At 35.1% G+C, this 23,214-nt stretch overlaps 1 protein-coding gene across 2 annotated transcripts in view; it reads right to left on the bottom strand.

Annotated features, from left to right (window-relative positions):
• Positions 1–23,214, bottom strand: part of LOC144979899 (hemicentin-1-like) — a 166,146-nt gene that overhangs the window by 68,241 nt on the left and 74,691 nt on the right. For both annotated transcript variants that reach the window (XM_078927161.1, XM_078927160.1), the window contains exons 5-18: positions 14,537–14,659; positions 13,546–13,717; positions 12,652–12,876; positions 11,785–11,969; positions 10,631–10,848; positions 8,363–8,484; positions 6,265–6,448; positions 5,872–5,963; positions 5,265–5,531; positions 4,416–4,540; positions 3,242–3,386; positions 1,808–1,990; positions 894–989; positions 83–355 (exon numbers count right to left, since the gene is read on the bottom strand). In XM_078927161.1, coding sequence (XP_078783287.1) covers positions 83–355; positions 894–989; positions 1,808–1,990; positions 3,242–3,386; positions 4,416–4,540; positions 5,265–5,531; positions 5,872–5,963; positions 6,265–6,448; positions 8,363–8,484; positions 10,631–10,848; positions 11,785–11,969; positions 12,652–12,876; positions 13,546–13,717; positions 14,537–14,659 — 2,410 coding nt within the window. The remainder of the gene's footprint in view (positions 1–82; positions 356–893; positions 990–1,807; positions 1,991–3,241; positions 3,387–4,415; positions 4,541–5,264; positions 5,532–5,871; positions 5,964–6,264; positions 6,449–8,362; positions 8,485–10,630; positions 10,849–11,784; positions 11,970–12,651; positions 12,877–13,545; positions 13,718–14,536; positions 14,660–23,214) is intronic.

Raw genomic sequence — 23,214 nt, forward strand, 5'->3', positions numbered from 1 at the left:
CTGGGCAATAACGAGGAGCATACGTAAGAGCAGAAAGAAATCATTAAGAATTCACTGACATAAAAACAAAAACTACACTTACGCATGACATCTAGGTTGATGGTGTAGGTCTCATTACCGCCAATATTGCTGGCTTTACATACATACGCTCCTTCATCTTCCTCTTTTACATCCTTTATGACCAGATGGCCAGGGTCTTCAAAGTAACGACGGGGTGTCTCGGTCAGCTTGGCTCCATTTCTCGTCCATGTCAATTTGGGTTTAGGTTTGCCCAGTAAAACAACACATTCCAATTCGGTTGTCTCCCCCTCCATTACTCTTACATAGGGGTACGTATAAGCAATAAGGGGACGAACTGGAATATTCAGATATATTATGAGCTTGAATAATTATGGAATAAAGAATGGTATAATACTATTTCAATAACATTCTCAATTTAAAATATTTTAAGTTATATTATTTCTCTCTAAGGCTTAAGAATATGGCCAAAAAAACGTGTTGTTTCCCTTTAAAAAATCAAATAAAAACTTAAATACTACAGATTGTACACAAAAAAGGTCACTTGGTTGGAATTAAAAGAGCAACGGTTTGACTGTGCCATAAATTTGCTTTTATGATTACACTGGCTGCCAGTCAATTCAAAGCGTGTGTCTTATTTTATCATTGTCAGGAAAAAACACTGTCCCCGTTGTTATTGTTGTTTTCAGTGTTGATAATGTTTTTGATTTTAAGTGATCTTACTTGCACTTTTTGCTCATGTTATGCAATTCAACTAATAGTTTTATCATTTTTAATTCTTTCTTTAATACGCATTATCAACATTTGTAATGATTTTATTAATGCCAGTCAATTATTTGAATCAGCCTACATGTTTGTATTTTGTGCTGACTTACCTATTCCAGTGACACTGACAAAAGCAGACGCCTCTCTGACACCAAATGGATTTTGTGCCACACATGTATACAACCCCTCGTCTCTTGGGCCGATAACTGGTTGTTGACAAAGAAGTTTGTGATGAATTGGAAATGGGAAACCATTCATTTGTAAATATAATATTATGATGTTACATAAAAAAAGCGGGACACCATTTAAATTTTGTGGGGATTTGAAAACTTGATAACGAAAAAGTAAATGAAAATAGAATAAATGCCTTTTGATTTGATATAACTTTGATGTAAGGTACATGATTCAAAAACCAAGTAAATTAAACATCATAAATTATGATTTCACAAGAGAAAAGGATAACAACAAGGAAAGGTCTATATCATAAATTAATAGAAGAATTAGAGTAAAGTAGAGAGTCTGTTGCTGTGAATATTACAAACGCCAGTAAAAAGGATAAATTGAAAATGATTTTATTAACCTTAAAAAATAAACAATGTTTCTAATATTTATCCTTCATTAGCAAAACTAATTTTAAAGACAGAAATGCAGCAATAAGGGGCAGCGTGGCTCATTGGTAAGGTCTTTGCTTCCTACCCGAAAGGTACCGAGTTCAATCACCCGCCGCTGCGTTGTGTGGCCTTGAGCAAGTCACCTCGCCCTAGCACACTTTGCGGCACTGCTCTGCGGCTGACGCCTGGGTTATTCCAGTCTTCCCTTGGAATAGACCATAAAGACAAATTTCCCCTTGGGGATGAATAAAGGGAATTTTATTAATTTTTTTTTATATCTACTGTCTAGGTAGACAACAAAGTTCAATTTCTGAAATTGCTTGAAAGTTACCCACTTTTTCTTTCTTTTTAAAAAAAAACCTTTTTACTTTTACTTTTTTTTCCTGTTTTAAAAGTGTAAGAATAATTCATACTGTTTATGTCCAATGTGCCAGAAGGTCTCTGTTTGAACCGATTTCCAATGTTCAAAGGTTTTCCATCTGCCCTCCGCCATGAGATTTTGGGGGCAGGGTAGCCAAATGCTTGACAGGGTAGGGAGCCATTTCCCTCTATGTCAATACCGATACTGTCAGGGGCCAGGACTATTTCTGGTGGAGCTGAAAGGTAGAAATGTTTTGTTGGTCATTAAGGGTATAAATGAAAGAAAGAAATTTTAGCTTAATCTTCAAATATTGATGGTCGTTTTTATTATATCAATTCTATAAAAGGAAGATAGTATATAAAACAAAGGATGCAAGATAGGCAGATTTTAACGTGACGGCAATTTAACCCTGAGGACAAGCATAAAGTTTCAATTTGAGAAATATTACAAGATATTTCTTCAATTTCGAATGGATTCCTTATTCTTTTAAATCCTTGTTTTTTTTCTCCAAATATTACAAAGAAAATAATCTGATCCCGAGCTGTGAAAAATATGATTCTACTTTATTTAGAGATCAGTATTTGAGGCAAATCTTAATTAATAGATTTCAGTTTCTACACCGCCTGAAACTCTTTGGTCAAATACGCCTAACAAAGGACTTTTTCAAGAAAAATATTAATCGACTAAACAGCAAAACAGCCATTTATCAACAATAACATTATTGGCTCAGCAATATGTGATGGGCACAAAATTCTGGCCTGCGCGTTGCGTCTGTGTCACTTCACCATTAGCTGATTGCTTTCTGTCTTTGTCTTGAAATGGAATTACTTCGTTTTGTCTTGGCTCTTGCCGATGTCCTTGACTGAGAGGGAAACAGTCAAATGCATAGTGTTAGTTTTTAGGAGGAGATTGTATTTTCCCTGGTAGATCATCTCTCTGCTCTGTATTGATTGTTATATTATTGTTTTGAACATATCTCGTAAACATTTGAGTGTCCGTCTTAGTGGAATTCTGTACTGGCGTCTGGATGAGACTTTTAGGTGATCTCAAATTAAGTACATTGATGGTATGCTCTTAAAATCTACATCTGTTCTCTATTTGAACCAATTCCTCTTTGTCTTATTTTTTTCATGGGTGCTTTAATTGTAACTCTAGAATTTTTTTACTTTCCCATTATCTTCCTTTTTACTGGCGCTATTATGACCTAAATGTGTTGCAAGCCAGCACAACCCTTAAAAACCAAAACTCGCCTCAGGTATGAATGAGTACCTGTCTATAAGATATCTTAGACATTGTAAGAGTATTAGTACCAAAAAAAAATCAAAATAAAATGTGGCAGAACAACATCAAGGAATGAACAGCTTTGACATAATGCAAGTTGATAGATGATGATAGAGATGGCCAATGTCCGAGATGGGTGGTGCCAGATTGTGAAGGCTACATCCCGCCAGCAAGTCCTTCTGATGAGTGTGTGAGTGAGACTTACAACCAACTTCCAACTGGATGTCCACAGTATCCTTTCCAGCTTCATTTGTGGCCACACATCTGTAAGGACCTGCATCCGAATCTTGGACACCTGAGATGACCATCACTCCATCCTTACTGATGTCAACACCATAGGCTGACAATAACTGAGAAAGGGAGGTAAGAAATAAAATAAAATGTCACCATCAGGAATAAAATGAATTTTAATTTTAATTTTTAAAAAATCACATTAAATTATACCCTTGAACAAAAAAGCGACCGATCGACTCATTCTACTTTGAATTCTAAAGTATAAAATTATATTTGAATTGGGACTTATTGAGGGAAATGATTGTATCTTCTGAGACTCCTAAGGTCTTAAATTTGGCAATTTTCCCATTAAAATAAATTTCCAGAATTGGTGCATAGTTGACTCCTTTAAAAAGGCGCTTTTATCGCATTGTCTCATGAGCCAGTAACAGCATATACTCAACCAATTACTCGTCATTAATAGCATTACCTCTGTCAAAAAGAAATAATTAAAAAAAAAAACAAATAAAAAAACTTGAGCTTTTATATAGAACAATATCCACTTAATGTGCTCAAAGCGCTTTACAAGGGGCCCCCTGGCCAACAGCAACATGTAGAACGAGACATGACGCCTGTTAGGCGATATCACATATTTTCCGACAGAGACAACACTGTTAACGGCCAGGTACTCATTTTACACCTGAGTACGGTGACAGAACGTGAGTAAAGAGCCTTTTCCAAAGGCTCAACTATGCGCTGAGCGAGGCTCGAACTCAGGACCTTACGATCCAAAAGCGAGTGTCATACCACTAGACCACATAATAGATGTCCTGCCTCGTATTCCAAGTCCAATATTGCTATTGACTTGAGCCCCACAGTAATACAAAATTAAGTATATTTAGTGGATATTAACTAGAAAAGCTCACCTTCTTTATCAAATGAAGTCTGCAGATTCAATTTAACACAAAATATACCCAAAATAAACAACTCTGGTCTATACTTTTATTGGCCAAAATCAAACAAACACTGTTAAAAGAATACAGCTGTTAAACTTTGATTAATAAACTATATTGGAGTAACAACTGTAGTAGTATATCATAAACACTGAAGTTGTTTGTTTAGAGAGAACACGCATTTCCACGGTCTACACGACAACTATGCCATACCTGCCTATCAGAGCGATACCAGGTGATATTTGGGGTTGGAATTCCATCAGCCTTACACGTTAGTTTGGCTTCATCCCCTACAGCAACCAGAACTTTCTTCTCATAATCTCCAATGAATGGGGCCTCTGGAATAAGAAAACGAGATTTTGCTTCAAAAGTTTCAAATGTATTTAAAATTCGAATGATTTTTTTTTGTGGGGCTTTTTATGTTAAACATCAATTGTTTACATTGCTTAAACAAACTAAATAATAAGCATGTAAATGTGTGAATATCATGATAATATAGTCATCACAACAAGAGTTACACATCATAATACACACAGACATATTTCGCAGATTAATTCAACACAGTGAATATATATGTAATGTTTTCAAAACATTGAAATTAATTAACACTGATTACAAATTCATACATAGCCTAGAACTTTACTCACCCTGTCCGCTCTCTCCTCTTATCAATATGGACATTCATTGTATATGAAGGAATGTGAAAGTTATTGAAACCTGCGGCTATGTGGTCGAGTGGTATGACACTCACTTTCGGATCGGAAGGTCCTGGGTTCGGGCCTCGCGCTCGGCGCATAGTTGAGTCCTTGGAAAAGGCTCTTTACTCACATTCTCTCATCGTACTCATGTGTAAAATGAATACCTGGCCGTTAACAGCGTTGTCTTTGTCCGCAAATTTGTAATAATATCGCCTAACAGGCGTCATGCCCCGTCCTACATGTTAAATGTTGCTGTTGACCAGGACCCCTTGTAAAGCGCTTAGATCACATTTAGTGGATATTGCGCTATATAAAGCTCATTTTAAAAATATTTAAATTGTGCTATGTGCAGTCAATAACTCACCAATGTACATTAGACTTGCTGTGACAGAATCCTGCCCGGCTGTATTGGCAGCAGTACACTCATACACGCCCCCATCAGATGGTCCCAAGTTTTTGAATGACAGATAACCTCCATCCACTTGGATCCTTCCAGTGGTAACCACGGGCACTCCGTCTTTAACCCAGGTAAATGTTGGGGCAGGGTATCCTCCAGAGATACACGTGAAATTTCTTGCAGCACCTGCTATAAAGGTTTGCTTTGGGGGCAGAATCTGGGCCACAGGAGGAACTGAAAACAAAATTGAAATTGAGCTAAAGTGAGAAAAAAAATAGAAGCATATACCCTTCTCATTCATTTCTAGTTCTAGCATTTTTGTATGCACTATATCAGGAATGGAATCTCTCAATCTTAAGTTGAGTCAAGTTTTTTTTTCAAATTTTGCCCATCAAGCAATGAATGGGTAGCTAGGTGTGTTAGGTATTGCAGAAAGTACTTTGCAATAGTATTGCATTCTATCAAAAGGATAGCAATCAATCGTAACTGTTCATGTAGGCTACATAAATTAGAATAAGCTCTTCGTCTATAAGGCTGTAATGGAATCTTTTATGAGAAATACAGCAATACTTACATTCCAGTTTGAGGTATAAAGTTGCTGATATTGAGCCACCTTCATTACTAGCAATACATCTGTATTGTCCCTCATCATTGCGGTCAACATTTCTGTGAGGTGTTAAGAAATAATTTAATGCAATTTAAGGTTGTGTTGATGGTGGCTGTTATAATAATAATAATAATAATAATAATAATAATAATAATAATAATAATAATAACAATAATAATGATAGTTATGATGATATTGATGATGATGATGATGATGATGATGATGATGATGATGATGATGATGATGATGATGATGATGATGATGATGATGATGATTATGAAGGTGATGATGATGCTGCTGATGGTGATGATAATGGTAATAATGGTGACCACATTATCCTGGTAATTACTAAAATCCTACCTGATAACAAGAGAGTCGTTCGTATATGCCCTAAACCTGGGGTCCAAAGTCAAGGCACCATATTGGTTATTTCTTTTCCAGGTCATGTTGTGGGTAACTGTACTGAAGGCCAAACACGACAGAATAGCTGTATCTCCAGGCAAGGCTGAAACATTCTCAGCGCTGACAATAACAGGTGGGGGGTCTGGAAGGAAAATCAGTAAGTAAAACACCTTTATTTCTATATCGTATTCGATTATACGAGAGCCATCTCAAACATGTATTATGTCAGTGATACTCAGATGAAAAAAAAGTGAGTTTTTAGTTAACAAGAAATTTTGGATTTTTTGTCACATTAAGCAAATTTTCAAAAAGGCACGAGGCAAACCAAAGATGTCCTGGATAGGAAATGAGGAGGCAACAACTGGCATAAATATAATCGACTGTTCGGTAATGACCCTTGAGCGTGAAGAGTGGCATTCCAAAGACATTTAACCTCTGTAGGGAGACGGAACTCCGGTACGGTAAGGTAAGCAACTTTATCTTCTGATCTCAATAAAACATGGCCCAAGCTTCATAATCATGACTATCGATTCAATTTTAAGCATCTAAGCCATCCTGGTGTTTGTTTGTTTGTTTTAAAGAGTTTTACGGCGCTTGCAACACATTAAGGTCATATCAGCGCCAGTAAAAAAGAAGAAAATGGGATAGTAAAAAGCTCTAGAATTACAATTAAAGCATTCAAGAATAAGGCAGACAAAGGGGAATTGGTTCAAATAGAATCCAAGAGCACACTGAGATCACCTAAAAGTCTCATCCAGACACAAGCACAGGTCCCCAATAAGAGAAATACACTCAAATGTTTACAAAACATATATAATATATAAACAAATTATAATACATAACAGAGAGGTGATTTATAAGGGAAAAATATAATCTCCCAAAACTAACTATACATTTGACTGTTTCCCTCCCAGCCAGGGTATCCAGGACAAAACCAAACAATCTCAATCCAAGACAAAGACAGAAAGCATGTTGGAAAACAGACATAGGGGGATAGAAGACACAGTATGTACCTCCCTGCCCGCTATGGGAGGTCAGGAACCCCACCCAGCATCCTGGTGTAATACCGTTTTGAGACATTAGGTCACATGTTTATCTTATGATATATATAGTTAATTATTGGTTAAGATGCTTTGAATTAACTGATGACAAATTTCATTCCTGGTCCATAGCGTTGATATGACAACGTCATACCTTTTCATTCCAAAGTGTTATTTGCGATGGCAGTGGAAATTGTTTTCATGGATGCATTTGATCTGATATTGATTTGTTCCTTTTCGAAAACTTTTTCACTTTACAAGAAAGCATTTTAATGCTATTATTGCGAGATCAATCTATCAAAATTGGCTGTGGCTCTTTAATAAATATTCCAATTTAATCTGGTGTAATCCTGGTCACTTTTCTTTACCAGTAGAAGCCAACTACAGAGTCCATTTAAAATCTTAATTTAAGAATAATGTCATTAATCTTATTCAATTCTGAATTATTTTTTTTTGGAAAGAAAACATTTTCCGCTATATAAGTATCATAGTAAAAAAAACGGACCCAGATATGGGATGAGAAACCGGTTCTCTATTTTTTCCAGGGATTGCTTTTATGAGACAAGCATCTATCGTTTTTGTTATGTTTTTACTGAGTTTAACTAACAATAACGAGACTGATTTTTTTCAGGTCACGATTGCTCCCACGGTATATCTGGTTTAAATTACAGATATGATAAGTTTTGACTATGACTGCAGTAAGAGAAGTGCTGCCAGGATCCGACAAACTCTTTTTTTTTCATTTTGGCCAGAGGATTTGAAATTTAAATATCGGCCAATTCTAAGAGTGTCAACAGGTTGCAAAAACCTGAATTTTCATTCAGTATTCTTCTCCCAAAGTAGATCAAATCTGGATTCCGATGCAAGGAACAGATTCAACATTCCTCTGACGCCCATCCATGGAGTTTTGTAGCAATATATGTATGTCATGGCCAGCATAAATTGATCAGCACATGAGGCACAGTTTCATTGTCATTTTGGCAAGAGCAGTATATAAAAAACACCCAGTATCTTACCACTAACATCCAAGTATGTAACCGCCACCTGACTCCCAGCTTTGTTCGTAGCATTACAGGCATATTCTCCCTCTACATAACTTGTAGACCGTGGAATTTCAAGGGTAACATTGGCTGGGTCTCTGAAGAAAATTGGAACAAAGATTGAGTTTAAATGGTCCAAGATTGGAATGGAATAGAAAGCACAAATTTGAATCACTTATACAAGACATATCCATTATTTCAAAACATATTCATCTTTTTTATGGCAATTTTAAAATACGGGGATTCAGAGAGCCCTTGACTACTCTCCATTTTAAATCAACTAAAACAATGTTGTTTTTTTAAAAAGTTACTTTACAAAATTGGAATAATAGTAACTGTTGTTTCAAAAACTGTTAACATTAGATGAATGAATGAATGTATGAATACATTATATATTGTCGGTAAAAGTCTTTTATACAAAACACTAACTAGTAACGACGACAACAAAATATATAAATAACAATTTAAAAAATATAGTAATCTATGTTTTCTTAATAAAATCTGATTGAAAATCAGTAAGCCCTTAAAGGCTTTTCACCGACATAAGAATTAAATAAATAAATAAATAAATAAATTAAATACTATATACTTTATATAAAAATTGACATGTCTCGGGGTTTCATTACATTTGAATATTAAATATACTTATGGGAACATAAAACAGATCTAAACTAGTCTGAGAATCTGCCACTTTTGTCATAAGAGTCTCTCAAACCTAGTCAAATCTGTCTCTATTCTCGTGTGCTCTGGCAAATTATTCCACGAAACTGCAGTGGCATAACGAAATGACTGTTTACCGAAATGGATTATCTTGATGTTTGGGACATTTACAGTATTTTCTTTCTTTGAAAGTTACTAAGTTTTCGAGACATTTATGAAGAATTTTGAACGTTTCTGTTGCCATAATTTGCATTCGTTTGGTTTCAAGGGGGATAACTTTAGCCTTTGTTAATAACTCTTTGAAATTGCCGGTATAATTAATGTAAAGGAATCTGAGAGCACGTTCTTATATTCTTTTCAACATTCTTCGTATTTGTTCTTTAGCAGAAATGCCAAATAAGTGGATAATAGTTAATAGTTGATAAAATAAACGTATGGAAAATTGTTAGTTTATTTAGTTTGGAGATTTAGTTGTTGAGAGGCCTTTCTGCATTTTTCGTTGATGTGAAAGTCAAATTTTAGTTGGAATTCAATATCAATTCCTGGAAGACCCTCTAGCTTAGTTGGTAGAGCACTCGCTTCACAATCAAAGGGACTGAGATCGATCCTGGGTTACGTCGAGATTTTTTGCTGACCCCCCCCCCCCTTCTCCATCCAGCAGCGGTTGGGTAGCTGGGTCTGTTAGATCTGGCGGAAAGTACTTTGCGACAGACTAGCGTCCTACCCAAAGTGTAGCAAGCAATTGCTATTGTCCGCTATAGAAACCGGGATAAACTCCGGCTCCATGGGCCTAATGGCTCTGAAGGAATATCAATTCCAAGTAACCTTACAGTGTCTTCACATGGTATTGTTACTGAATCAATATCAAATACTGGGCCCTTATTCTGCGTTCTTTTGCCTACAGCTAGAGCCTGGAACTTGTCTGGATTGGCCTTCATGCAATTTATATGGAACCAATTAGTAAGTTTCTGGGTCTCCTGCTCAAGAACATCAGTACGAGTTTCAAAATCGTTATGGCAGTAGGGTAGTGTATAATCGTTGGCATAATCATACAGGACTGAATCTATTAAAAATAAAAATGTGTCATTTATAAATATATATTAAAAAGCAATGGACCTAGAATTAATCTCGGTGGCACCCCCTTTGAAACTTATTTCCACTGACTCTCAACATCTCCAATTTTAACTTGTTTCCTTTTTGATAAATAACTTTTAATTAATATTGTAGAGTTTTGTGCCACCCCAATTGCCGAAAGTTTGCTAATTAAAATGCCATGTGGCAAACAATCAAATTCTTTAGATGAATCCATCAGGATTGCTGCTACTTATTGTTTATTGTCCAACGCCTTTCTCCAGCCCTCAATTAGTTTCAAAAGTATTGTCTGACATCCATGCTTTTTTCTAAGTACAGATAAGTTCAAATAGCTTTTCCCAGTATGAAATTGAAATATAAAATGAATTATTCTGAGGCACACTTTGAAATGTCTCATGTTGAAGTACCATAAAAACCGAAAAAAAAGAAAAAAAAATTGAAACAAAGCCATAAACAAAGACCATAAAATCAAAATATTATATCTAAACACACCTATAAAGATTTTCTAATCCTTGCGGTTTATTATTGTAGTACCACTGCACCGTGTAGGGAACAAGACTGAAAACCTGGCAGGTGATGGTTGATGTCTGGTCGTAAAATCCTCTGGTGACCTCAGGCATGATAACTCTTGGAGATCGAGGCTTGAGAGGGCTTATGGCAGTGGGAGTTGTCCTCTGAAGAACATATCCCTTGTCATCAACACCTGTTACCTATTTTGATCATTATAAACATGGTTTTGATTAGAAAAAAAAACAATATATATATATATATATATATATATATATATATATATATATATATATATATATATATATTTATATATATCTCCTAACAAATGATTACTTGCTTGTTTAAGTTGACATGAAAACAATGAAATACAACCGAGCAAACATAATGAAAAACAACCCTACACATATTCTTTTATATCAATAGTACTTAATTTAATATTAAATAATAAGGGGGAAATTGTTTTCATCAATCCATTTCAAACGAATTTAATAAAACTCTTTAAGTTGTTTACTTAAAAAATATACATTCTTTTAACTAAACGAACGTTATGGTATGTTATAGAAACTAAAAAGGATCCTAAAATAAAAACATGTCTTGAAGTCAAGTTCGTCCACTTTTATGCAGAGGTAATTAACCTTTTAAGTGACTTCTTTTTTTTTTCTTTTTTTAAAAATAGGATTCTGTATGACGTACAGATTTATAATTTCTATAAATATGCCACACCCTCCCAACCGTGATTCAATTCTTTGAATCAAATCTGAAGATGTTTTTTGTAACTAAAACAATACTTGTTCAAATTATCAAAACACCGACAGCAAACTTAACTAGGGAGTTCACCTAAAAAGGATTATATCGTTATGTATCCAATATAAAAGCATGGATGGCAAAGACGAATAGATAACTTTGCTCCCTGAGACTTCATTCAACTTTCTTATTATCATTTGGACTTAATACTTAATTCTCTCAACCTGATTAATTCAAATAAAATACCCAGTTGATGGGGTAAGTCATATATAATAAAAGATGTTATTAGTGAACACTTTGATTTACTTTTACATAAGACTAAAGCAAAATATTGACCCGTAAAATAGACTGGGGTTTTACGTATCAAATGAAACAAGACACACTAAACTAACCTTAACATAAAAGTATTGCTCAGGGGGTATAAAAGAAGTTGTATTGTATAAAGAAGGCACAGAAGGGTCTCTATCTAAGGGATACTTCATGAGGGAATTCCCTCTCAGGTCAACAAGCTCTAGATCATTCAGGTTGTTAGGGAACTCCAGGCCAGTGGAATTGAGGAGCACATTTGTTGGGATGCCTGAAATTTGAAAAATAAACAGTTGTAGTAATTCTTCTCCAATCACCAATTCCAAGTCAAAGACCAAGTATTATCATTTAAAAAAAAACAAGTATGCATGCAATTCTGTTTATACTTAGTATTTTCCTGCAAAATACATACATTTTATTCGCTAACGTTGTTTACCATTGCCTTGGTATCTAAGTATTTGAATTTAGTAGGATTATTTCAATCCATGTATTCATTCTTTCTCATTATTAATCATTCCTCTTTTAAAATGGCATTTATAAAATGACATATATGCAAATTCAAAAGCACTTAAACTATAACTGGTTTCGTGATGTCAGGAAATTTCTGCATATTCTTTAAAGCGCATAGAGCATGACCTAGTCATGGTTATGCACTATACAAATGCTACATATTATACATCATCATCATTATTATTATTATTATTATTATTATTATTATTATTATTATTATTATTATTATTATTATTATTATTATTATTATTATTATTATTATTATTATTATTATTATCATCATCATTATTCCGTAAAGAGGATGGTAGTTAATAAATAAGAGTTGAAATAATCCTGCCATCTGTAATAATATTTAAATTTCAACGCATGATTTATCTAAGAAAGAATTAATGCTCCCAGGTAATGAACAAGGTTATAGTTTGCAAATCATGCAGGATACCTACCCATTATGGGTCTTAATTGGGTTTGAGCCATATCTTTAGTTGGGTACTTGGAAAAACCTGAGGCAATATCAGCATGACTAAGACCAGTGACTCGAAGGGTGTGAGCGCTGGAACTGCTCACTCGCAGTCTCCAAGTTCCTGGGACAGGGTCTTTCAGATTGTAGATGAGGATGTTGTTCAGGTTTAACAATTCAGTCAATCCATTCTTTAAACTTTTTCTCACACCTGGGAAAAAAATAATAATTATTATGCAGTAAAGGAAAATGCATTATGCAGCATAAGAATCCCATAATGTAAAATTCATTTCATACAAATTATGGATGGAATTACATTAGGTATTTCATATGAATGAGTTTCACAACCATAGCTTTAAGTAGTAATTGTTTTACTGTAACTTTTTCTAATAAAAGTTTTACTGTAACTTAATAGCTAAACAAATGGATTAACCAGCTTAATAACAATAACTTAATATTGATAATATATTAATAGCTCCTTTTTCACGCCACGACCAAACAAAAGAAAAATCCGAGCACTCACTTTCGCCAACCACATAACCGAAAACCCCAACCATACAGATACAGATACAGATACCAATACCATCTGGTTTCCAATAGTTCTCAGTTACGATATCAAAAGATTGGGGAGGCCTTCCGAAAGCTCCTACATCCCCAGTATTCTTGTTCTAGTTAGGGGTTTGGGAGGGGGGGGGGAACTTTTTTTATAATGTTCTAGTAAGGGGTTTGGGAGGGGGGAGACTAAAAAAGAAGCCCCCCCCCCCTTCCCAAATCCCCTACGAGAGCATTATATTAAAAAACCAAGAATACTGGGGATGTAGGAGCTTTCGGAAGGACTCTCTTAGATTGTCTCAATAATATGAAACCATTTTGCCCTTACCTTCTGGGTCCCGTAAAAAGATTCGGGGGGACTCTCCGCTGACAGATACTGTAACCTCTTTGAGATGAGAGTCCAGGGGGATGTTGAAGACTTGGGTTCTACCCTCATCCTCATTGATGGACAAAAGATTGACCTTCCTTGCTTGAATAGCAACTTTGACAAACTCTAATACCTATGAGATGGAATGGAAAGTTCCGGTCATTCAATTTTTACCACGATCTTTTACAAAAGACTCAGTTTTTAAAAATAAAATTAAGCCGTAAAATTAATTAAATGAAAACAATCTTAATGCAGATTTGAGAAAATAAAAATAAAATGGGTTGATCTTGTCGTGGTGCCTCGATTAAAGAATAAGAGAACCTCTAGACTATTTTATTAATCAGGCGTTTTGCAAGGCCTACAAAACATCATTTTACAATTAGGCCATTTCAATCCAGGCCTAGTGGTAAATTCTGTAAAAAAAAATAATCATTAAAAATCGCAATAATATTTTTGTTGTATTTCCGAGTCTGAGTGGCCTTCCGAAAGCTTCTTGTACTAAGGGAAACAACCCAAATATTCCCTCAACTAACCCTAAGAAAAACCTAGCACATTAAACTAACCCTAATAGGAAAAAAACAAAAACAAATCAACCTTGCAACTTTATTAAGACATATAACTAACCCTAATAATAATAATAATAATAATAATAATAATAATAATAATAATAATAATAATAATAATAATAATAATAATAATAATAATAATAATAATAATAATAATAATAATAATAATATTGATGATGAAGAATGATGATGATGGTGATGATGATGATGATGATGATGATGATGATGATGATGATAATGATGATAATGATGATGATGATGATGATGATGATGATGATGATGATGATGATGATGATGATGATGATGATGATGATGATAATGATGATAATGATGATGATGATCATAATAAACATTACAAACTTCGGTCATTTTTAGTGTTATATTACCTTTTTGACTTGTGACTTCGGCAGTAAAAAGACTTGCCCAGAGCTGGTAGCGGCAATCTCTTCATATGCCCGGTATCCACTATGGGTGACATTACCACAATCTCCAGTTAATACGAACACCACCTGAAACATATATTCAAAGGACAGTTTTTCAATGTTTTGACACGATTTAAGTTTAATGTAATTTTTGCAACTGAATTTACAAAAGAAAAAAAATGTATCTAGATCTAGCTCTTTGATCTTCATTTTACTGTCTGCGTGCATTAGATTAATATGCACAAAGCAATGGAATTTATTAATTTATTTATTTGTTTTTTTTTTACAGAAGATCATAAAAAATTAAAGAAAGAAAATCGAGTGATTGGTTTATTCGATAATGAAATATCTAGTCTACCTAAACATTTTATGTCAAAAAAAAAATGTAAAAAAAAAAATACGTGCTGTCAAAATACACCTGAATTGTCAACTTCTAAGTGTCGCCATGATCTACACATTAAAACACTCCTCTTCTTCTCCTTCTCCTCCTCCTCATTTCTTCTTCTTCTTCTTCTTCTTCTTCTTCTTCATCTTCTTCTTCTCATCCGTGGCTTGCGCTTGTGTGCGCGTTGCCATGCCTCCACGACGATCTATCCTCTGCCTCCCTCATGTACTAGGGGTTTGAAGGGATGTTGCTTGTTGACAGCGTCAACCTCTGATGACCACGAGCGAGCTCTTTTTCATTCTATGTAGCAACCAGGGGCGTGGCTCTATTGGTTCAAATGGTGCCTGGCACCACATCCATGTTTTAAAAATGGATAACAGCATTTTTTAAAATATATAAAACTGAGAAATGGTATATATCGCCTTTTATCAACAGTGCGAAACAGACTCCCTTTCTGTCACAACGCCTTCTACCCACGCTTTTCTCCCGATTCACACAGCGTCAGCGACTGTGTACTATGGCTGAGCGAGTGACTGGATTTCCCCACTCACACGATTCCAAGGAGCGGATCTTTGCTGGCTCCATAAGGCTATTACTATAATGTACTATAATGTTGCCACATTGAATACCTGGCTCGAATTTTTACCATCTTCACATACAAGAAAAAACCCGCCTCAGGTGCCGAGGAATTTTTGCTCCAACGTCCTAGTCATAGTATGGTAACTTCGACCATCTTTATTATTATCGAAATCACGATTATTAACAAGTTCATTTGTTTCTCTCTCTGTGTCGTGATTATTGTATATATTAATTTATTATTATTATTATTATTATTATTATTATTATTATTATTATTATATTATTATTATTATTATTATTATTATTATTATTTATTATATATTATTATTATTATATCATCATCATCATCATCATCATCATCATCATCCCTCATCATCATCATCATCATCATCACCATTATTATTATTATTATTATTATTATTATTATTATTATTATTATTATTATTATTATTATTATTATTATTATTGCTGCAAAAATTGATATGAAGGAATGTGAACCAGTTAAGTCAAACATTTCTTGATAGTGATGCTATATGCTAAATGCATGATCTTCGCGTGAATATGCGTGTTTGACTTTGTGTGTGTGTGTGTGTGCGTGCGCGTTCATCTCACACACACACACACACACACATACAAATAGGTAGATCGATAGATAAATAGATAGATAGATAGATAGATAGATAGATAGATAGATAGAGAGAGAGAGAGAGAGAGAGAGAGAGAGAGAGAAGAGAGAGAGAGAGAGAGAGAGAGAGAGATCTTGTATGGTGTCATGTTTGATTTCCGAAGTGGAATGGGGCTGTTTCATGACGTAACTACAGTACTCTTTTAATAGGCCATGGGCTGTTTACATTCTTACGCTTTGTAAGTGTTGAAATTACCCTTTGTTCGATTGACATTCAATGTCTGCATGTGTCCCTTTAGCCATTTCCCTCAGTGTCCAAACTCCAATCAATATATTCGTTCGTGATTTATATAAACAAACTATTGAAAAGATTTGCAGGAATAGAAACATCACCATGCAAATTTACTTTACAAGTATGTAAGGTTTTTTTTCTTTCTTTTATATTTACACATGTAGCATGTGTAAGTCATTTTCGTCTGGCACCACTTTATACTGTAAGCATGCCACGCCGCTGGTAGCAACTAAGTGTTAGGCCTTCAACCTGCCCTCGCCTCTTACTCTTAGCAAATTATTGGTGATAATATTAATATTTTGGGCAAATACTTCACTGCAGTGCTCTGACAAAAGACATTATTTTACATTAAAACCAGAAAACTTTTACTTCAAATATCAATTGACCTAAACTTCCCTTAACCGGCTATGTGGTCTTGTGGTATGACACTCACTTTCGTATCGGAAGGTCCTGGGTTCGAGCCTCGCCCGGCGCATAGTTAAGTCCTTGGAGAAGGCTCTTTACTCACATTCTCTCACCCTACTCAAGTGTAAAAATGAGTACCTGGCCGTTAACAGCGTTGTCTCTGTCCGAAAAAAAAATTGTAATATCATCTAACAGGCGTCATGTACCATCCTGCATGTTAAATGTTGCTGTTGGCCAGGGACTCCTTGTCAAGCGCTTTGAGCATGTTTAGTGAATACTGCACGATATAAAAGCTCAATTTAATTTAAGCTCAATTTAAACTTTCAAATTATAGAGCGGGCACTGGTTGTAAGATATAAATCTGAAAAAGGTGTGTTTGAAATAACGTCTGAAAAAATTAGAGTAAAAATACAAGAATAAACAAACACACACACCATATATATATATATATATATATATATATATATATATATATATATATATATATATATATATATATACACACAAACACACACACATACACACACACACACACACATACAAAGCCATCCCAAATTATCAGCCTGGCCGTAGCCATCGTTAACTTATAGCCTGACACTAAAACCCCACTGAGACCCATATTTTGACGTCATTTTTAGGTTTGTGGACCGCCTAGTGAATTGTCTTTCATAATAGTGGTCAAGGAAACAAGTAATCCCATTGGTTGAACTTTTGAATACAACTCAAGATGTGTTTTCTTTTGTGGTCAAAGACTTGTCTTTTGACGTCATTTGTTGGTCAGTTTCAGGCCATGAGTTTACGAAGGCCACGGCCTACCACGACTAGGTTCACAGCGGACAATTGTTTAAAATATTATAGGCATTAACACGTCATAACTATCGGGTAACCTCTATTATTATTATAGTATAACGTTAGCACATCTGGAGGTCCGAGCTTTGTTCCCGACTCGAGGCAGGGAGATTTTTTGGTAATGTTAAAAAAAATAATTTCTTGTATTTTTTTTTCTGCTTTGACTGACACTATATATGATAATGAATGGGCTTCAACAGTCATGACGTCACTTCCCTCGTAATGACGCATATTAACATAGTAACTGGCTCTAAACTATCGGAACAATGGCGGACGCCCTTATGAAATATTTCTCTGACGAGCATACAAGTGTATCCAGAGAAGAAAAACATTATAAAGATGATCATGTTTTGACTTTTATACATTCTGATCACATAACATATGAAAAGTTCTAGCCAGCATGAAGAATAAAAAGTACCAATTTTCTTTGTTTAGAACCACGCTGCTCGCCGTTGGTGGGTGACGTGACATCAGACTATTGAATCCAATTACTTTATTAAGCTCAATTTAAGAGAATAAAACTACACTGCGAAAAAAAAACTTGATGATACATGCAGCAAAGAGGTGTGTAGAGGGGGGGGGGGGGGGGGGGGGTAAGATTTTTTAAAGAAAAGCAATGATCAATGGATTACTTGCGTTCTCATTTGATTAACCATGATATCACATTTTGAAAATAATTATAACATATATAGAGGCAGTCTGATACGATTTCATTCACACTGGTTTTTTTTTAGATCTTTATCTTACACCACTGCTTGCCCCCTAATTTCCCAAACTTGATATTTTAAAGTAGAGTCAACTTTGAGAGTTTGTGGCAAGCTGATGGTCGTTTTCGTTGATCTATGTTTGAAGTGAATAATTTTCTGGTCAAAATGTAAAAAAGTATAAATGGTTTGTTTTGTCAGTGTAGGAAGGGTCTCAAAAAATGTCAATATCTGCCATTGTTCGGTAATTTGACAAATAACGTTGACATAAAGGAAAGATTGGTAAATGCAACAAAATTGGCAGGGTCCTGACCTCACGCATGTCAAGTTGCAATTGCACATCTCATTTGCCAGGCTATTATTTATTAACTAGTTAACTGTCGTGCTCTGGTAAACCAGTTATTTAAAAATTTGGCCAGAAAACTCGTCCTTCAAATATCGATCGATTTATATGTCCCTCATCTTGGCTAAAAGTTTCAAACATGGGACGTCGCAGAGTGAATAGCATGATTGATAGAATTTCGTGAGAACTAATAATTCAAAAAAACAAAGAGCTGAGTACCGTCAATTTCGTTCCATTCATTAGTTACCGAACTCTACACTCAGATTCACGATTATTGTGTGAAAAACAAAACGATGTTGGGTTTTTGGAGCTTTGGTCATTAGGCAACAAAACTTAAGCCTCGGCGTTGTACCTCTAAGAAGAAGTAAAATCAACTTTACACAGATTATTTTTACCCCACTGGGTTATTCAGTTAAGCATGTTGTAAGAGTGCCAGTGCATAAAGGACACCAAGAAGGCAACTTGTACTGTATGACATGGACATTTGATTCCATATGGCCAAAAAGGGGAGAAAAAGAATCATTGCGAAGCGCGTTGATCATGATGAATCCTTGGTAAATCGAAATATAAATCATCTGGTATATATCTATTTATTTCTCTGTTTATTTGACGGTCAGGGTGTGAATTGAAAGAGATTAGCTATGTCTCAACTCTAACTTTAATGGAATAAAATACGATTCTTACACTCTTGCTTTTTGGAATTCCGGAGCCTGCGAGAGGGCGTTGGGAAAAGAGTTCGAATTTCAAAACGCAAAAGTGTAAAATCTACCCCTCAATCGATTCTGATTTCGTTATTTCTGAATAAAAGACGTTTTCAAAAATACTTGAACGATACTTCTTTTTTTGAAAATGTAATTTGAGTGGAATTTAAAGTTTGTTAATCTGACGTCACAAAACTGGATATCATTACGCGTTACTATTTATGGGAGAGGTAGAATAATAAATAATAATATGTGATACTCATCACTACCCATGATGCACGTGACATAGAGAATATAAAATAAAGAATAGCAATAGCAAAAAATGTGTTTCATAAAATACGACCAAGTTGTGTCAAACAATAACCTAAAGTTCAAGACCAGAACGAAAGTAGTGGAAACGTATGTTACAACCTTTTATACGGTTGTGAAACGTGGACGCTTGACAAAGAATGTACTAAGAGGTTAGAGGCACTTGAGATGTGGATGTATAGAAGATAGTTGAGGTTATCATGGTCAGACAAGTATACGAACGAGGACGTGCTAGCGAAGGTGAGAAAAGGAAGAATATTGATAGGTACCATCAAAAAGAGGTAGTTACGGTTTCTGGGACACAATGTGTGGAGATAACGGAATAGAAAAGTTGGTGACATCTGGGATGATCGATGGAAAAAGAGCAAGAGGAAGACAAAGAATGACATATTTAAATATCCTAAGAATTGCGAAAAGTGATTTTAAAAGCAACATATGCTCCATGCGCACCACAGAGGATCGGGACACGTGGGGACAGCTGACCGGAAACATGCTCAAGAGTGCAAGATAAAGAACTGAACAAATGTGTATGAAAGGTGCCAGACAAAGCATGAAAGAAAAATACAAGAAAAAAAAACATCCCAAAAAAATCAGTCCACCTCGACTGAGGATCGAACTTCAGACCTTCTGATTACCGGTCAGACGTGCTACCATTACACCACAGAGGCTCCCGATAGTTGGGACAATTTTAATACCTATATTATTCTTCACAAGTGTATGCGTTTTACACTGTGAACCCTCGCTTGCATCAAACAACACATACATTGAACATAATAGGAAGGTTATTCCATATAACATATTATGTTTCCACTACTTTCATTCTGGTCTTCAACTTTTGGTTATTATTAGGTTAGAATGTTAAATCTTAATTTAATTCAAGAGTACAAGTCACGATGGATGATGAGAATAATACCAGAGAGCGTACAATAACCAATCGTGACGAAATCTAAATGACCCAAAATTGCCAGAAGGAGGACAGATAACCAGGGAATGTAATCAACGTGAATTTGCATAGTATATTTTACAAACTTAATTGTATGGCAAACACAATCTCTTGTGACCTTATAAGGAGATGGGATCAAGTTATAATGCCACTTAAATAATTGGTCATTCATTGTCTTATCCGACAATCAAATTGTAGGTTACCAAATGATAAAAATTGTTACCCTTATTTCATTTTTCATATCATGAATCTATTTATTTTTATGATTTATTTATTTATTTATTTATTTATTTATTTATTTATTTATTTATTTATTTATTTATTTATTTATTTATGTATTTATTTATTTATTTATTTATCCATTCATTCACTTACTTATTTACTTATTTCTTTTTGAGAAATTCAAAAGTTTTTAAAAGCTAGACATGCAAAAACATATTGAAATCTGTCCGACGTATGCATTATTTGTAGGTCTGATGACCTAGCGCAATTTTGGTCTTGATTTAATATTGTTGTAATGAAGAATATTTTGTGTTGGTTTGAGAGTATTTCCATTAGAACAATGAGTCCATAACAATTTGGGCGATCAGACCTGCATATAAGTAGGTACACGATGTATATGTATGTCTCATCTGGTTTATGTTTAGTAATTACAATTAGATTGCGATCCTAATAGCTAAATTGTGACACAGCTCACAAAACGGTATCATGTCAAGGTGAACCTGGTGATTCACTTGAATTTTGAATTGAAGTCATGAAATGAAATGTAAGTAAAAACAATAGGCTTAAACAGTCGTGACGTCACTTCCGTCGTAATGACGCATTGTAACTTTGTAACTGGTTCTAAACTATCGAACAATGACGGACGCCCTTATGAAATACTACTCCGACGAGCATAAAAGTGTATCCTGAGGAGATTAACATTATAAATCTGATCATGTTTTGACTTTTATACATTCTGATCACATGACATGTGAAAAAGTTCTAGCCATCATGAAGAATTAAAAGTACCGATTTTCTTTGTTTAGAACCAAGCTGCTGGTTGCTGGGCGTATGTGACGTCAGACTATTAAATCGTATTGCCTTCACGTTGAGTAATTATTTTCTTCAAATGTTCAATTCAATTCAATCTTATTTAACTTGTTCATTCCGGCATAATATCATAACTGACAAGCAAAAGGGTTGGGTTCGAGTCCTACTTGACACGAGGTTTGAGCGTACGCCCTTTGTCCACCACACAACGGTGGGTTGGATAGCTCGGTCTGATCGATGTGACAGCCGCTTCTAAAGACGTCACACTACTTGTGTGGCTATGTGGTCTAGTGGTATGAAACTCGCTTTCGGATGGGAAGGTCCTGGGTTGAGCCTCGCTCGGCGCATAGTTGAGTCTTTGGAAAAGACTCTTTAATCACCTTCTCTCACCGTACTCAGGTGTAAACTGAGTACCTGGCCGTTAACAGCGTTGTCTTTGTCCGAAAATTTGTAATCTCGCCTAACAGACGTCATGTCCCGTCCTACATGTTTAATGTTACTGTTGTAAAGCGCTTTGAGTACATTTAGTGGATATTGCGCTATATAAAAAAGCTCAATATATATATTATGGTTATAGCGTAGCAAGCAATTGGAACTGACTGTGTGTGTGTGTGTGTGTGTGTGTGTGTGTGTGTGTGCGTGTGTGTGTTTAATTGCATGGAAACTTGGATACACGTTAGCTCCATAAAACGGATGGAAATCGTTTTTATACTAACACTCTTACTTACAATATCCAACACTGCCTGCAGCACGGTACTCATTCACACCTGAGTCGAGTTTAGTGGATAAGCGAAATAGTATCTAATTAAAAACAACAAGCCTAACTTTTTTTTAATAAGGATGCCTCAAGTTGGCATACTCTAAAGCTTCTTTTGCTCTCATTGTGAGAATCTATAGATAGTATGCAGATGACGTCACTCAGGCCTTTGTTATTGTTTTTGACATCCGCGTTTGTGAGTTGTTCTCACTAAACTGTATTAACCAGACCATAAAAGTTCATGGTTACACAGAGTTTGTGTGTTGGTCCGTTATACTTCCGGATGGCAATGTTGTGAACTCCTTGGCCAAGCTCATTCTATCTATAAGTGATGATGCTATGTTATGTTATACTTACTCCGTTTACAGTACTTAGCCAGTTAAAATGTGATCTTTAAAATAAAACAAAGAGATTTTTCATATAGCGCAATATCCACTTTATGTTAAAAAAGTTTAAAATGTTTTACAGGGTGTCGCAAACTAACAGCAATGTAAATTTTGATTCATCTTAACAACGCCATTACCACATTATCTCATTCGTCTGTAGTGTTTTATTCATCCTGTTTTGTTGATAAAGGGGAAACCCGAAACGTCCATTTTATCTGTTTTCGTCTATTAAATTGAAGCTTATATTCAGTTTCACATTGTTATTTATTTCAAACTAACAGCAATACTTAACATGGATCACAAGTCATGACGACTGAAAGACACTATTCATC

The sequence above is a fragment of the Berghia stephanieae genome, chromosome 9 (genome assembly GCF_034508935.2).
Source record: "Berghia stephanieae isolate SIO BIC M18660-M18661 chromosome 9, UCSD_Bste_1.3, whole genome shotgun sequence".
Classification (NCBI taxonomy): Eukaryota; Metazoa; Mollusca; class Gastropoda; order Nudibranchia; family Aeolidiidae; genus Berghia; species Berghia stephanieae.